This window comes from Symsagittifera roscoffensis, chromosome 3, assembly GCF_963678635.1.
Source record: "Symsagittifera roscoffensis chromosome 3, txSymRosc1.1, whole genome shotgun sequence".
NCBI lineage: Eukaryota > Metazoa > Xenacoelomorpha > Acoela > Convolutidae > Symsagittifera > Symsagittifera roscoffensis.
In genome coordinates this window covers 68,786,104-68,803,603 of record NC_087064.1, presented here as the reverse complement: position 1 = coordinate 68,803,603, position 17,500 = coordinate 68,786,104, and the positions used below count along the sequence as shown (strand labels likewise).

The window sequence follows — 17,500 nt, the reverse complement described above, 5'->3', positions numbered from 1 at the left end:
ACCTACATGTGTAAAAAAGTGCTTTATTGAAAAATCAGGATCCAATTGTTAAGTAGATAAAGAGGTTTCGACCAATCAGATTGCAGCAAAATTCGAATTTTAAATACAAACGCTCTAGTTCTAATTTACTGCTTTTGTTTATAGGGATGGAAATTATTTAGTTGATACCAAAAGGAGGGCGATTGTTAAGTAGATTCAAAAATCATAATAAAAAGTTTGCTATTTTGATACCATTTTCGTAAAAAGCAAAACCTTCACAAAAAAGTAAATTCTCATAGCAAGAACTCTCTATAGACGCCTAAAAAACTGTTTTGTAAGTTTTAATTTGAATTCAAGTTCAATTTTTAGTTCTCTTTTAAAGTTATATTGAATTAAAGAACAAGAGTGAGGAAAAACTAATTCATTCACGAGGTTGTCAAAAAATTGTTTAAATCAGCTCGAAATTTTTGGCTATGGCACATGCCTGGAATTTAAGATTTGGATATTTTAAACAGATCCAACGTTTGTCTGTTTTTTTCTTGGTACAGAACTCATGGGTCACTGATTCAAATTGTTGAATGTTTTTTGGCAACACGAATCATGGGTTTCAGCCAGACGTATTCATCAATGATTTGGAGTGTGTTTTAATTGTTGAATGATATTTTTTGCCACAATGGTTTCAAGAGTATCTTGACGGCATAATTGACCTTTTTAATTCTCTGGTGGTTTTGATTTTTGGTTAGAGTTTTCTTTAATCCAAAATCAATTATCAGTCGCTTTCTCATTTATGGATCCCTTCTTTCCGGTTTAGTAATCAAATTGTACAAATTTTGTTTTTCCAATTTTATTTTTTTTTCAAGCTAGAAAACAAGAAAAGCTAACTAGTGAAGCAAACACGAGGTTGTTATGTCATATGAAGTGAATTTTGTTTAAAAACCCCATTCTAGTCGAACGCGCCCTCTATCCAACTCAATAGCGGATTTAGCTTGGGGGGAGGGGCTGACGCCCTTCACTCTCGGGGATTTGACGCCCTAAATACTGAAAGGGTGCCCCTTTCGGTACTATTTTAAGACCTCTATTTATGGCTGCAAATTTTACAAAAACTTGACGCGATTCTTTGGATCAAAACTGTGTTAAAGTGCCTAAAAGCGCGTTTTTCACCTATTTTGTGGAAGAGCTCAGGAAATAAATATCGCCGGCCTAAAAAAGGTCGATATAATTTTCGAAAACTTTTCGAAAATCCCAGCCCGCTCTCCCCGCCTTAAGAAAATGCTAGACCTGCCTGTGAGTCGATCAGATAAAGATTGAAGTCATTAAGAGTGACTGTTCAAAAAGGGACCCTTTGGGCGGTTTCCCATCACGGGGTCGAATTCCTGAAGAGGGCCTCCTAAATTGTCTCCTGAGCTTACCTTTATTCAATTCTGCTTCATTAGGAAAGAATGGTGCGAGTTGAGATAAGTTGATTCCGTCCGCCATGTATATGAGAATAGATAGCCCAAGCGCTACAAACAGCTTCGCAGAAGCTACGAACTCTTCGGTAAAAATCATTTTGGAAACAAAGTTTTATAATTCTCTTTTTCTTTCTACTCAATTGAATTTATTTTTTTTGAAAGCTACACGATGTACTTATTAAAACAGTTCATAATTCAAAAAGAAGCATCAACTTTCTTTTGTGAGTTTTTTCTTACCAATTAGTTTTGTTTTAATGAGTTCTATTTCTAAGCCAGTGCATGTATTAGCTTGCTATTTTTTTGAACAAATGTACTTAATTGATTGAAAGCTATGCATATTTTTGTTAGACTTAGAAAATCAAACTTCATGACGCGTGTGTATAAGAACTATGATAAAAATAAACAAGTTTGATTATTTTTTTCTATAAATCAGTTGAGCTCTAAATCAGATCTTTAAATCTGCCTACAGCGTCAATTTTTTCTCAAGAATTGGTAAGAAAGAAATTGAGCTCAAAAAAACCCACACGCGTCCAATTTCAAGCGCTAATAATTGATTATAAAATAATTTCAGAACAAGTCCTAATAAAAAAAGAAAAAAACGCAATTTTATTCAATCAATAATTGATAATAATCTCTCTTTTGGAATCAAATTATAATCAATTAAAAAAATTTAATCAATTTTAATCCTATATACATTTAATCCATCTATTTTTTGATCCAATGTTTGTCCAATTTGTCCTTGACCTTGCATGTGACTGCTCATATTTTATAATTTTCGTAGAATTAGATTTATGTATTTTTAGAGTTTTTAATGTCAACTCAAATTTATTAATTTTCTTTCATTTCTACATTTAAGTTTCAATGATGCGCATTTTAAGTTTTTATAATCACCAAAATATTAGCACTTCAGTTTCATGATTAAAAGATTGATTATAAGATTTTGTTGCATGAACTATTTTCAATTATATTCGAATACTAGTAGATTATAATCTATTTGAATATATCACAATTGAAATCGATTTAAAATCCTTTAAACACCTAATTTTGGTAATTATGATAAAATTTCTTGTGAATAAACCAACAAAATAATCTGTTATAATCGATTACTTTTGCCTAAATTTTGATGCTGGCAACATTTCAGACACATCAGTTGGGTTTTACCGCCTTGTTTTTTATTCAATATATCCCAAATTTTTTCTGGAACAATTTATTTGCATCTTTATGAGTTCGGGTATTGTGTTCAAGTGGCAAGGGTCATATTTTTTGAAGTCTTGGAGTTGAGGATCAAACCATAAATGTTTGCCATGTTTTTTTTTGAAAGAGTCAGTTTGGCACTGTAAACAGAAGTGGGTTTAGGGTAACGCTCTTTCTTTCAGTGATTTGACCCCATTGACACCTAATGTGTCCCGTTTTAGATGTTTTTATTAAACATCCATTTTTAGGTGGACTGACATTTGGCGTGAATTTATAAATGTCGTCATTTTCGGCGTGAATTTTCTAGTTTAATCAATATGGTATGTTCAATGAGCTCTATATTGCTTAAGCCAATCAAAAAATCTTAGTTAACTTCGTGCAAATGTCAATGCATTTGAAAAAGTGACTAAAAACTTCGTGCAATCTATTTCAGATAAGGAAGCACTTTAAGGAAGGATGAGAAATTTAAAAAAATTTTAGGAATAAATTTAAGGAGAAAGGGCTAATCAGAGAAAAAAAGACTTCTGAAAACCTAATACTGTATAGCTGACCGGAATAACCGACTCTCAAATGAATTATAATTTGAGAAGAATAAATGGTGATATGTTACAATAGGTGGTAGCTTCGAGAAATGTTGTACGTTTCACCACACACACTCACATTTCGCCTTTCTCAAGTTTAGTGGAACATTTCGCTCCTCATAACTTCTTACATTTCGTCTTCACACGTTTCGCCCGCTAACTTATTACACAATTAATGAATAGCCGCTTTCTTAGTTGAAGCTTTGCGGGGCAAGTGTGTGGAAGCGTTGAAATGTGTGTGGACGAATTGTGCCAACAAATTAATGTGGGGAAAAATAGATGAGGGGTAAAATGTGTGGACACCCATTGACAACTATTTGAGTCTTGTGCATCTATTAAATTTATGAACTATATATAGTTCATAAATATAATGCATGCACTAGACTCAAACAGTCCCCAAAAATAGATTTCATTTTCAACCAATTGTAATATGCTACTGAAATAATTTTTGCAAAAAAATTACTCTACCACATGAAACATCACTCAAAATTTCAAAAAAAACACCTCTTTTGCCAAAAAAAGTCTTTTGAAATAAATTTTAAGTATTGCTCGAAGTATAAGAAAGAACGGTCTAGCAAATTAACTTAAATCTGCCACCTATTGTAATAATCTCGGAAATCATTTTACTTGCTGATTTTGCTGTTTTTTTTGTAAAAGTTAATTGATTCAAGTTCATTCAAACAATAACCCAGATTTGCGCAAATTATGATAGACATCAAATAAGAGGTCGTCTTTTTAAATGAATTCTGCCCAAGAGGAAAATTAAATAAGCTCTAAGCAAAGGCCTGACCAGTGGGAAACGATGTTCTAGAAAAAAAATTGTTTGGTAAAGCTTTGGTAAGTTTTTTACTTTAAGTATTTGTTACATAAATTTTGTCGTATGTTCATGAGTGTTCAAATGTCATTTATTTCTGACTTTCGTTGCAAAAGTAAAGGAATATTGGTGCTCGGAGCGGATTTTTTGTTTTGTTTCGTTTTCTTAACTAAACTTTTTTGATAGAAAATTTCTTATCATTCAAAAATCATTGTTGTCCTGAGCTTAAAATTGCAAAGATTTTCCCCCTGTGATCAAACGTCAATACGAAATTTAAAAGTTGAAGACTGAGAAGATATTTCCCCTGTGATCAAACGTCAAAAAGAAATTTAAAAGTTGAAGACCGTCAACCATTTCTTGAAACCATTCAAAATGGTTGACGGATCAAGCAGTCACCTGGAAACTCAAATTGAAACTGCATCGCAAACAGTCACCGGGGTCGGTAACTATAAATCAACCGTGTTACCATGACGGTTGGAGCGTTTTGGCTTAGCTGACTGCAAACCAGAGGTGACATCAGCGCACATCAGCGCACAACTGTTAATGAGGGACTGCCTTGAAGTTGGACCAGTAGAGGCAGTGCCCATAATGGTGGAGGACTTCTGAGACATTGTGCTATTTTGAAATTCATAGCTGATAAACATGGGCGGAAGCCTCAGGTTTCTCTTTCATCTGAAATTGAGCAAAAACGGGGAATTATTCTACACCTGATGAATTAAAAGTCTACGGATTCGTAGAGGCTGATTGGGCTGGAGGAATGGATGATTGAAAGTCGTCAACTGCTGGCTACTGCCCTCATTTGAAGAAAGCAGAATTGCAACTATTTGGCAGCCAAAACTAATTGGCAGCCATGAAGCAACCAAGCGCAGCCAAAACTAACAGTGAAGCTGAGTATCAAGCGATGGAAGCAGCTACTCATGAGGCTCTTCATTTAAGATCATTAATCAATGAGATGGGTGTAACGAATGAAAAGCCAACAGTCATCGAGAAGGACAACCAGAACTGTTTCACTGCACCAACATCTCCAAGAGTTTTGTCATAAACAAGCAAATTGATTTGAAGATCCATTTTTTTAGAGCGAGGTCAAGATGAGTAAGTCAAACAGCAGTATTGTTCTACTGAGATTATAGAAGCTAAATTATTGACAAAATTGCTGAAAAGACAAAAGTGGACATATTTCCTCATATTTTTAAGGGTTGCAGCTTGATATTGAAAAAAGCCGTTTCAATCTGATAGGAGGTGCTAAGGTCAGAACTTTTGAAGGCCAGATAGATTAGGTGAACAGAATCCGTTTGAAGATCAAAGCTGATGGAACTAGTAAAAACTAATTGAACTCAAACATGGGCAACTAGTGAGCACAATTAATGAATTAAACAGTAAATAAACAACGGGTACATTTGTGATGATAAGTTTGCCAAGCTAATTTCATTCACTTTCTCAATTCCTTCTTCGCAACCATTTTCTATTTTCTATCCTCAGCTTAAACCTCATAATAAATCCCATATAGACACTCAGACTCCCAGTTGCTCTAGCGCTGAACCTTAACAAAAAATTCTGCTGGCCCGGTACAAAAAAAATGTTTCAATACTGTCCTTAAAAACGGTATAGTGAAAAAAGCGAAAATTTACGAAACAAAATTAAACCGACTTTTATTTTGTACAGAAGTGAAAAATATTTACTATACGCACAAGAATTGAAAAAAAATTAATTGACAAAATTGTCTTGACACTCAACAAGAAACTAACTGATGAGCATGCTAACTCATTCAAACAAAAATCTGATTTTTCATTGCTTCTTTTCCAGGTTACATCACAGTTTTATTGTCGTGAAGTTCGTGTTCTAAACTGCAACAAAACTTTTTTTCGTAATACAACTGGAAAATTTTGTACATTTTGCACTTACAGAACGCCGCAAGAATACTTTTGAACATTTCAAAATATAAAACAAACCATGTAATAAAAAAAAGGATAGCCGGTTACTGTGCAAGTAGCACAGAATGTTCCGACCATAGTCTTAAAAACATACAACAAACTTTTTCAATTTATTTTCATTTTTTTTCAGCGTGGTATATTAAGTATATGAGGCACAAAAAACTGAGGATTAGTTAGATTTGACAACCATACTAAAATAAGCTAAACTAATAATTACTAGAAAAAAGAAAAAATTTAAAAAAAAACATTTTCGAAAGTACTTTGCAGTTTTTTGAATTTTTAAATTTTATGATTCCAAAAAGGCGTTAAACTTCTAAAAATAAACTAACGTTAACCAAGTGAAACTAAATTTTTATGTTTCAAATTAAGCTATTATAGGCTTTTAAGCCATAATAAGACTGCTCGCTCGCTTTTTTCGCTCGAAATAAGATGAGAAATCAAACATTTCAAACCGGTTTTTATCGACACTGAGAAAACTTTTTCAAAATTTTTAAAGTGTTTCGAATTAGGACTATAAGGGCTTTAATATGATATATCCATCAAACAAGTTCCATGGTTATTTGTAGTACTTGATTTTGCGTTCAAAAAAAACTAAAACACACCCGAATACAAAGTTATACTCCATTTTCAATGGTCGCAACTATTACCCTTTCGAATTCCTACTGTTAATGCTACATAGCATTAAAGTTGAAAGTATAGTATGAAGCCAGTATAGTTGCTTAGTCGTTTCATTTGAGAATCGTATATAGCTCAGCGTATACATAGTGCGTTCCGGGGAGTTCGGCGTGGGTTCGATTCTCACCTAAGTCGTTTCATTTGAGAATCCTATTTGAGCCGAACCTGACAAAACATAAAATGCTAATATTTTAATTGGTTCACAATTGGTTTGCAATTGAGTTTCTGTTAATTAAACTGCGTGAACTAAGTATGAACTCATTGTGAAAAAAATAACAGATAAATCACACAAATCAGGGCATGAACATGCCCACTTTTCAACTTGATACGTGTAATATTGTTGCTAATTCCCTGCAATAAAAATTACTAAAATTCGCCGTTTTTTGATTCTCTTGAATTAAGCCGATTCTGTTTCGTTTTTATAAGTTATAAAAAAATTATAAAGAAGGCAAAAATATTTTGGTGCCGCGACTCGGGAAAAAATATTATCTGTCCCAATGTGACCTCAGCCTTCTACTTCAACCAAACCTCGATAAGTCTTCTTTAGGCAGAATAGTTTTTGTATCGAGCGAATCTCAACGCTTTCATAATCTCAATGGAAGCCCCAAGTTGCTGAATTTTGAAGTTTATTCTAATCCCACATATAAGCAATATTCTGCTAAGTCTGTCTTCACCCAAGGATAAACCGCGTTTGGGCGCTTTAGCACGGCTGTTGGAACCATTCAATAAAACTGCAAATCAAGGAGCCTCCCACAATTTCGTGTGACTTCAAGTTAAAAACGGGGAAACCACCACTATTCAAAACAAAGCAGACAACCCAGAGGCCGACATCACACAAGGCGGAAAGTGTTTTTTTTTTGTGGAATCTTCGTGTACGTTTGGACTCAGGCCCGGTGAACTACCTGCAAAAAACTTGTAAGATCGAACCTGTGCTTTCAACTAACTTTTAGACTCTAATTTTTGCAAATTTTTTAACCAAAAAAAAGTGCGACTTTTTTTGATTATCAGTGCTATAAAATGACATACGATGTTGTTAATTGCAAACCGATTAAGAACGTACTAGATACCTAATCCTAGTTCATACCCAATACCCTATTACCCCAGGATAGTCTCGAACCCAAAAAATTTTGTGAAAAATTAATCCAGAAAATTTTCCAAAAAATTTTCGCAAAAAAAATAAATAAATAAAAATTTTCAATAAAAAAGAAATTCTCGAAAAAAAAAGGTTATTCCAACTTTCCCCAAAACTTTCACTGAAAAAATTTTCTTTTTTTTGCCCGAATTTAGAGCAAAATTGGAAAACACCGTTTTCGTCTCGCCCGTTCAACCGTTTAAACCGTCAATCGTGTGGAGCAAGTTTTTTGAGTGAATCCCAACCTCGGTTTCCTCCAGTGGTTGGATAAACTTTAAAAATTTGCTCGGCTTGCCCCGTTTTCGGCCGCATACCGCAGCGACCATTACTACTACCGTTTCACTGTAACGTCGTTGAGTTTAACCGATAAACAGTACGCGTTAACTTAAAAAGTACTGAATCGAAGCCTTAGCAAAACCTTACAAAACCCTCAGCTAAGGGTTCTTAAAGTTCTTATCGTGATAATTTTTTTTTCCTTTCAGTTCTATGTGACGACTTTACATCAACATACTCGTTAAATTGATTGCCATTGAAACAACCGTATCGCTTATCACTCTCAATGGTGTTTTTGACTTCTGCTATTTTGACTTCTCAGTAGATGAGGTTGAGCTGCACATGTTCGGTGATAGCTCATTGGACGTTTTCTGCCAAATCTGTCCGAACTTATCAATAAAGTTAAAAGTCGTCGACCAAGTTCAGGAAAAGAAAAGCAGATAAGCAAAAGATTTCACAAATGATAACAGTCGAAGAATATTTAACATTTTTTAGGCATTATAAATCTTGATTTGGTTTTTTTTCATTAGTTAATTTCATCTTTATTTTCAATCTTGTAGTTTGTTGTCCTTCTATTCCGTAGGCAACGAGAATTGTAGGGGTCTTGTGAGGATCCTCTCGTTCGGTATAGGACGCGGCTACTTGAATTGACTCTAGTTTGATTCCGTCAACCGACACTGTTTTTTTGCTCTTATTTAAAAACAAATAATTCAAAATGGAGCTTGATCTCGGCCAGAAGCTAAACAAAATTTATCTTGCCAGGAAAGAGTTTGAAACAAATCTTTCCGATTACCATGCCAAAATTACGGAATACATAACTGCGAATGATAGACCAGCTAAAATTGAAACGTACATAGAAAAATCGAGCATTTGCTTACAAAAAATTATAGAGAAAAATGATGAGCTTAAATCTTTTTCTATGCACAGCAACAACGCTGCTGAAACAATAAATCAACTTGAGTTTTACCTAGGATCTATCACTGCAAAAAATGACGATGTATTAGGTCTAGCTAAAAATTACTTTCAAATTAAACATCAAGAGGACCAGGTAGCAACTGCACGAACCCCAACGCCAAGCGAATCCGTCCGTTCCAAGAAACCCCTTTCACAGCGTTCTAAGATGGCATCAATGACCGTCAAAGAGAGGCAGCCCTTGCAAAAATTAGACGCGAGGAAGTTGAACGCCAAGTAGAGGCTGAGCTTCGTTTGAAAAAGCAAGAGATCCAGATTCAGTCGATGAAGGGTCAACTTGACGTTGATGTGGTTGTAGAGGAAAGGCGTCAAAAGCTAGCTGAAGCAACTATCGAAGAGGCTGAATATCTGAAAGACGCCTCTGAAATTTGTGAACTTCGTTGTAGCAGATCGAAATTGGCAATGGCCGTTCAGAAGAACCAAATGGAGGAAGACAGGACAAGAAGTTGGGTGAACACTCAATTCCCAACTCAAGAGATAGTTCAGCCCGTGGCGCCAGTCCAAAGTGTCAATCTGGATCCAGCTTCCGAGTTCTTGTCATTTTCAAGTATTGAACCGCCTTTTAGTAGAAATCTGACGATGATTAATAGCTCTCATCCATTTGCTAATTATTTCGAAACCGAATTAAGCCGATTCTCTTGAATTAAGCCGATTCTGTTTCGTTTTTATAAGTTATAAAAAAGTTTTAAAGAAGGCCAGAATATTTTGGTGCCGCGACTCGGGAAAAAATATTATCTGTCCCAATGTGATCTCAGCCTTCTTCTTCTACCAAACCTCGATAAGTCTTCTTTAGGCAGAATTGTTTTTGTATCGAGCGAATCTCAACGCTTTCATAATCTCAATGGAAGCCCCAAGTTGCTGAATTTTGAAGTTTATTCTAATCCCACATATAAGCAATATTCTGCTAAGTCTGTCTTCACCCAAGCATAAACCGCGTTTGGGCGCTTTAGCACGGCTGTTGGAACCATTCAATAAAACTGCAAATCAAGGAGCCTCCCACAATTTCGTGTGACCTCAAGTTAAAAACGGGGAAACCACCACTATTCAAAACAAAGCCGACAACCCAGAGGCCGACATCACACAAGGCGGAAAGTGTTTTTTTTGTGGAATCTTCGTGTACGTTTGGACTCAGGCCCGGTGAACTACCTGCAAAAAACTTGTAAGATCGAACCTGTGCTTTCAACCAACTTTTAGACTCTAATTTTTGCAAATTTTTTAACCAAAAAAAAGTGCGACTTTTTTTGATTATCAGTGCTATAAAATGACATACGATGTTGTTAATTGCAAACCGATTAAGAACGTACTAGATACCTAATCCTAGTTCATACCCAATACCCTATTACCCCAGGATAGTCTCGAACCTAAAAAATTTTGTGAAAAATTAATCCAGAAAATTTTCCAAAAAATGTTCGCAAAAAAAAATAAATAAATAAAAATTTTCAAAAAAAAAAGAAATTCTCGAAAAAAAAGGTTATTCCAACTTTTCCCAAAACTTTCAGTGAAAAAAATTTCTTTTTTTTTGCCCGAATTTAGAGCAAAATTGGAAAACACCGTTTTCGTCTCGCCCGTTCAACCGTTTAAACCGTCAATCGTGTGGAGCAGATAAGCAAAAGATTTCACAAATGATAACAGTCGAAGAATATTTAACATTTTTTAGGCATTATAAATCTTGATTTGGTTTTTTTTTCATTAGTTAATTTCATCTTTATTTTCAATCTTGTAGTTTGTTGTCCTTCTATTCCGTAGGCAACGAGAATTGTAGGGGTCTTGTGAGGATCCTCTCGTTCGGTATAGGACGCGGCTACTTAAATTGACTCTAGTTTGATTCCGTCAACCGACACTGTTTTTTTGCTCTTATTTAAAAACAAATAATTCAAAATGGAGCTTGATCTCGGCCAGAAGCTAAACAAAATTTATCTTGCCAGGAAAGAGTTTGAAACAAATCTTTCCGATTACCATGCCAAAATTACGGAATACATAACTGCGAATGATAGACCAGCTAAAATTGAAACGTACATAGAAAAATCGAGCATTTGCTTACAAAAAATTATAGAGAAAAATGATGAGCTTAAATCTTTTTCTATGCACAGCAACAACGCTGCTGAAACAATAAATCAACTTGAGTTTTACCTAGGATCTATCACTGCAAAAAATGACGATGTATTAGGTCTAGCTAAAAATTACTTTCAAATTAAACATCAAGAGGACCAGGTAGCAACTGCACGAACCCCAACGCCAAGCGAATCCGTCCGTTCCAAGAAACCCCTTTCACAGCGTTCTAAGATGGCATCAATGACCGTCAAAGAGAGGCAGCCCTTGCAAAAATTAGACGCGAGGAAGTTGAACGCCAAGTAGAGGCTGAGCTTCGTTTGAAAAAGCAAGAGATCCAGATTCAGTCGATGAAGGGTCAACTTGATGTTGATGTGGTTGTAGAGGAAAGCCGTCAAAAGCTAGCTGAAGCAACTATCGAAGAGGCTGAATATCTGAAAGACGCCTCTGAAATTTGTGAACTTCGTCGTAGCAGATCGAAATTGGCAATGGCCGTTCAGGAGAACCAAACGGAGGAAGACAGGACAAGAAGTTGGGTGAACACTCAATTCCCAACTCAAGAGATAGTTCAGCCCGTGGCGCCAGTCCAAAGTGTCAATCTGGATCCAGCTTCCGAGTTCTTGTCATTTTCAAGTATTGAACCGCCTTTTAGTAGAAATCTGACGATGATTAATAGCTCTCATCCATTTGCTAATTATTTCGAAACCACGTGTATAAACTCACAGAGTGTTAACGTCCCTCATACATCAAATACAAGTGTCAGCTTGCCAAATCCAAATGTAAACAGTATGTATGAGCCACAGGAACAGCTACCTTTGACCAACCTATACAACTACAACTCTTTGATGCATAGTAGTTTTCATCGTTCTAATATCCCGACGAGCTCAATGCTCATTGCTCAACAAACCTTTTTTCCAAGTAATTCCGCAAATTTTGTGTACCAACCGCTTTTACCAACTAACGTTGGTCCTCTCAATCCTCCAACAGTCACCTTCTCCCCTAAATCATATTATGTCACACAGTCATCGAATGTTCAACCGTTCTCTAGCGGAGGAACAACTTTTTATGTCGGTGATCCTAAAGCTTTAGACGCCGCTATCTATTCAAAACCGCTGATGGCGCCTTATACAAATGAGAACAAATAATATGGCTCATTTACGTCCTCGGGCAGTAAACCAATCAAAAATCAAGATCTAGCTGAAATCTTGACACTGAGCCAGAAAGGTCCCTTGCCTGAATGGAAATTGTCTTGTTTCGACGGAAATCCATTGCAGTGGCCTGAATGGTTTGGTCAGTTCAAAAGTGCAATCGATGCAAAAGTTTTAAGTGATGATGTCAAACTGACATATCTCAAAACTCTCGTTTCAGGCAAAGCGAAGAATGCAATTGCCGAATTCGCTTACAGTGGAGTATTCTACAAGGACGCTTTGAAAACTCTAGAGAGGAAATCTGGACAACCACAGACGATTGTGGCAGCTCATCTTGAAAAACTTTCGAATTTTCCACCTCACAAAATGCACAATTCAGAAAGCATCATCATTTTCGCTTCCTGTATATCCAGCCTTGTCGCTGTTTTAAAACCGTTAGGATATGAGTACGACTTGAAGAGTACATCCGTTTCGAATCAAGTTATCTCAAAATTGCCTCCAAATATGAAAGAGTCATCGTCTCTCCACTCTGTAAAAAAATGTTGGAGACAGCCAATCGTTTTAGATTTTAATGATTGGCTCCGCGACAAGGCTGAGGCACATGAACTTATGCGTGTGAGTCAGAATAAGTCACGACCTGAAGAGACTCCAAAGACTGGTTTCCATAAACCACCTACAAAAGTTTTTGCCGCTGCTTCAAAAGTTGAAAAACCATTTTATGCTCCGTGCCTCCAGTGCAAGGGTAAACACCCACTCTGGAGTTGTTCTGTGTTTAAGGAAAAGACCCAAACTCAACGAGCTCAATTCTCCTGGTGCTGAGAAAGTTTTCAGCGTAAGGTCTGCAAACAAAGAGTTAAACAATAGCAATAATGCAAGCCATTCGAATTCAAACAGTACCACCCCGCCGAACCGGAATAAGCCGCAAACTTCGTCATCGAATGTAGCCGGTTCGCCGTCTTACAAGAAACTAACGGGACTCTTCCTGTGCTTCAAATGGAAATAAGTTCAAACACAGATGTGACCACTGCTCTTGTAATGTGCGATTCCTGTTGTACCCACTCATGGGTCTCGGCGGGCCTAGCACAGCGTTTAAATTTAACTGGCCAAAAGCTAGATATTCTGGTAAACGGCTTCAATTTGACGGAATCCGTTCCCACACAACAAGTCGAAGTGAACGTTTTTGCCAAATTCGACCACAATGAATATTCGTTAAGGGTTACGCCGTTTGTGAAAGACAGTTTGAGCGTTGGTTCCAAAACCATTGACATTACCATTCTCCAAGACAGGTTTCCACATCTGCAGCCAATTAAACCTATTGTCTACAACTATTCCGACGTTGAGATGATATTAGGGCAGGATGTCTTTCATGCAATCAAGCCTCTCGAAGACTTCCAAGGACGAAATCAAAACACTCCTGTCGCTGTCCGTATGCTCATTGGCTGGTTTCTCAGTGGCCCACTTCCATCACCAATTTGTGTTCGAGCCACCACTTTCAAGTGCAATGTTGAAGACGTAGCACTTGCTGACCAAGTGAAGAAATGGTACGAGCTAGAGTCGTATGGCACGTTTAAACAAGCTGATCCCCGTTCCTCGGCTGATAAACGTGCACAAAAAATTCTTGACTCTACCACGATTCATGATGGCAGCCGTTATGTTGTCGGAATGCTCTGGGCTGATGACAACATTCATCTTCCCCACAAATATTACGCTTCGTTGGTCCAGTTTAAGTCTCTTGAAAAGCGTCTAGAGAAATATTTGAACCTGAAAACTCAATACGCATCAGATATCCGAAGTGATGTCGAGAAGGGTTACGTAATCCCGGTTAGCCCTCACGACTCAAAAAACCGTTTAGACAGAGAATGGCACGTAACGCACCACCCAGTTTTAAATCCGAACAAACCCGGCAAAGTTCGGCGCGTTTTAAACGGTGCTTCTAGGTTTCACGGCAATTCACTGAATAACTCCCTTCTCGTCGGCCCCAATCTGCTTCAGAACCTTTTATTCGTTTTAATGCGCTTCCGAGAACACAAATACGCAATTTCTGCAGATATCGAAGGCATGTTTATGCAGGTCGGCTTACTAGAAAGCGATCAACTTTCCTTGCGTTTTTTTGTGGCGGGAGGACCCCACATCAGATGTGAGTGTATTTCAATATACAAGGCATATATTTGGAGCGAAAGATTCTCCGACATGTGCTAACTATGCTCTTTGCCGAACAGCCGTCGATAACCAAGATAGTTAGCCCGATGTCGCTTACGGCGTGCTAAACAATTTTTACATGGATGACTACCTTGGGTCTGTGAAAAACCCAGAAACTGCTTTAATGTTAAGTCGCAGTTTAGTTGAACTGCTTAAGCTGGGTGGGTTTAATCTTACAAAATTTATTAGCAACGTTCCCAATTTGTCTTCGAAACTAAATCCCCCTAAGTCCAGCGCTAACAACAGTAAGGATATTATTACCGCTGCGATTAATCCGGAAACCCCATCGCATGTTCTCGGTCTCAAATGGGACTACGTCACCGATACGTTGGTTGTGAGCAGAGGTGTCAACCGCGAACTCAAAGACTCTGTTACGCAGCGATCGGTCCTTAGTTTTGTGTCCTCCGTCTTCGACCCCATAGGTCTTGTCGCCCCGTATACCGTACGCGCACGTTTGCTACTGAAAAATATCTGGAGGTTGAGTGGCCAACAGTGGGACGACCCACTGCCAATTGAGTTGTGCCGCAGATTCACTGAATGGCACTCTGGCTTGCCAGTTTTAAGGCAGCTCAAAATACCTCGTTGCTACTTTGACTTCTCAGTAGATGAGGTTGAGCTGCACATGTTCGGTGATAGCTCATTGGGCGTTTTCTGTTCTATAGCATTCCTTCGAGCTCAGAAAAATGCCTGTTCCAAATGTCAACTAGCGTTTGTTTTCGGTAAAGCAAGAGTAGCCCCGATGAAGATGCTTTCAATTCTGAAGTTTGAACTTCAGGCTGCGCTTCTTGCCAGTCGCCTGAAGGATGATATCGAGAAAGCTCTGACACTGAGTTTTTCCAAAGTGTTCATGTGGACTGACAGCACAACAGTCCTTCAGTGGTTGAACTCGACAAGCAAACAGCCCGTGTTTGTAGCCAATCGAGTAGCCGAGATTCTGGAGTCAACATCAATTTACCAATGGTTCCATGTTTTGAGTGGAGACAACCCCGCTGACACCCGAAACTAGAGGTATTACTGCTGACTCCCTCAAGCAAAGCAGTTGCGTAAACGGCCCTTCGTTTTTGAAGACTTCTGATTGGCCTTTCAATCCAAATAGGGAAGTTACTGAAAAAATTCGCCTGGATGGTCCGGTCTACGATCTAAACGAGGGTTTAGAGGTCTCTTCCAATTTTTCGTGCACTGCAGTTTCGACTGACTTTGCCTTCCCTTGGTTGAATCCACTAGCCCTAGGGGCCACTACCCACTAGCACGCATAATGTCGCTAAACTACGGCAAAGACAACACCGCCCGCTCCGCAAACCTAAGGACCATTTCCGGAAACTACACTCGACCGCTCGTTAAGCTCGTTCCGGTTCTCGCTCCTTCGGGAGAGGAGGATGTTAATGCCACATAGCATTAAAGTTGAAAGTATAGTATAAAGCCAGTGTAGTTGCTTAGCAATACCAGCTATATAGCTCAGCGTATACATAGTGCGTTCCGGGGAGTTCGGCGTGGGTTCGATTCTCACCTAAGTCGTTTCATTTGAGAATCCTATTTGAGCCGAACCTGACAGAACATAAAATGCTAATATTTTAATCGGTTCAAAATTGGTTCGCAATTGAGTTTCTGTTAATTAAACTGCGTGAACTAAGTATGAACTCATTGTGAAAAAACACATAAATCACACAAATAAGGGCATGAACAAGCACAGTTTTCAACTTGATACGTGTAATGTTGTTGCTAATTCCGTGCAATAAAAATTACTAAAATTCGCCGTTAATTGATTCTCTTGAAACAAACCGATTCTGTTTCCTGTTTTTATAAATTATATAAAAAAGTTATAAAAAAGGCCAGAATACCTACATTTCGAACTTCGAGGTTGAATCATTTGATATAGGCCACTTTGATGTACACTGGCAAAATCTTGTTGGTGCATTACCAGTGGAAAGTTTCAGAAATTGAATCCCAGACCGGCAGACATCACGTACCGGAAGCTTCTTTCATCACCAAAAAATATTAGAAATTGAGGGCGTAGATAAAAAAGAGGAAAAAGCTTTCATTGGTTTATTTATATTGCTGTTTTTAGAAAGCTTGAATTTTAATAGGAAATCTCATTAAAGTTTCCAATGTGTGAGATTTGAGAGATAGTGCGGAAACTTGTGTTCAAAGGACGGGAAAATTTGAATCGGTCTTTGCAAGCTTTTTTCTCTAAAGTAGTATTGTGTGATCAAAAAGTTTGGAGAACTGTGATTTACTCCATGTGGTTCAGTATATTTCAAATACAGGCGCTAACAGACACTTTTCGAGAAAAACCTTTCAATTTTTTCCAATCAGGGTTTAGTAAGGTAAGGAAGTAAAACTAATCAGTCTTCTAAGCTTCGTTCGACACTAATTCACTTGATTTAGAAACATTATTGAGGTTAATTTTGATTATTACAATTAGTTTAGGGTGAGAAGTGACAAGGGGAAAAGTGGCCTGTTAATAAGGACTGAAATTTAACTTGATGAAAAAAGACATTTTAGAGAGATCTAGATAATGCCCTGATAATCTGATAAAATTGTGGTTTAATGTTTCAAGGCTGGAAGTTTCAGATAAAATAATTTTGCGTTGAAGATATTGGCTCTTTTCCAGTTTCCCAGCCCCTCGTAAAATTTCAAAATAAAACTGTTCAAGAATTGATACGGCATTTTGCAATTGAAAAAATGTTGTGAAAATTTGTTCACCTGTTCACACTGAGAAGTTTTAAAGGCTCTTTCCCCCCACCCACCTGCAAATTTATAAATGTAAATTTGTTGACCACATTTTCCGATTGTTATGAAAATTTACTTACAGACTAATAATGCCACGACAAACATATTTGGTCTCGTTCTTTAACCTCATAAAACCACCTCGTTACACTACCCGTACCAAAAATTGTAGCAAAATTCAAATCTGTACATCGAAAATTCATACAAATTTCAGATCTGTATCAGTCCTGTGGCATGTCTCTTTTTTCGCTGTACATGTCTGAACCAGACATGTACAGATATGATAACCGTGGAAAAATTCAGGTATGATCAGGTCTGGCCCAGGTATGATCAGGCCTGTCTCAGGTAAGCTTCAGATCTGATTTTACATGATCA

At 37.4% G+C, this 17,500-nt stretch overlaps 2 protein-coding genes across 2 annotated transcripts in view; one reads left to right on the top strand and one right to left on the bottom strand.

The window, feature by feature from the left end:
• LOC134841801 (MFS-type transporter SLC18B1-like) overlaps nucleotides 1–1,668 on the bottom strand; it is a 15,441-nt gene extending 13,773 nt beyond the window's left edge. Inside the window, exons 1-2 of the mRNA XM_063857838.1 lie at nucleotides 1,389–1,668; nucleotides 1–2 (exon numbers count right to left, since the gene is read on the bottom strand). The exon at nucleotides 1–2 is cut by the window's left edge and continues 175 nt beyond it. Of these exons, the coding sequence (XP_063713908.1) occupies nucleotides 1–2; nucleotides 1,389–1,527 (141 nt within the window). The 5' untranslated portion in view covers nucleotides 1,528–1,668. The remainder of the gene's footprint in view (nucleotides 3–1,388) is intronic.
• A 12,809-nt stretch (nucleotides 1,669–14,477) lies between these two features.
• LOC134841800 (uncharacterized) lies at nucleotides 14,478–15,404 on the top strand. The gene has a single exon (XM_063857837.1). It carries the CDS (start codon nucleotides 14,478–14,480, stop codon nucleotides 15,402–15,404), a length of 927 nt encoding a protein of 308 aa, XP_063713907.1.
• Nucleotides 15,405–17,500: the final 2,096 nt, after the last annotated feature.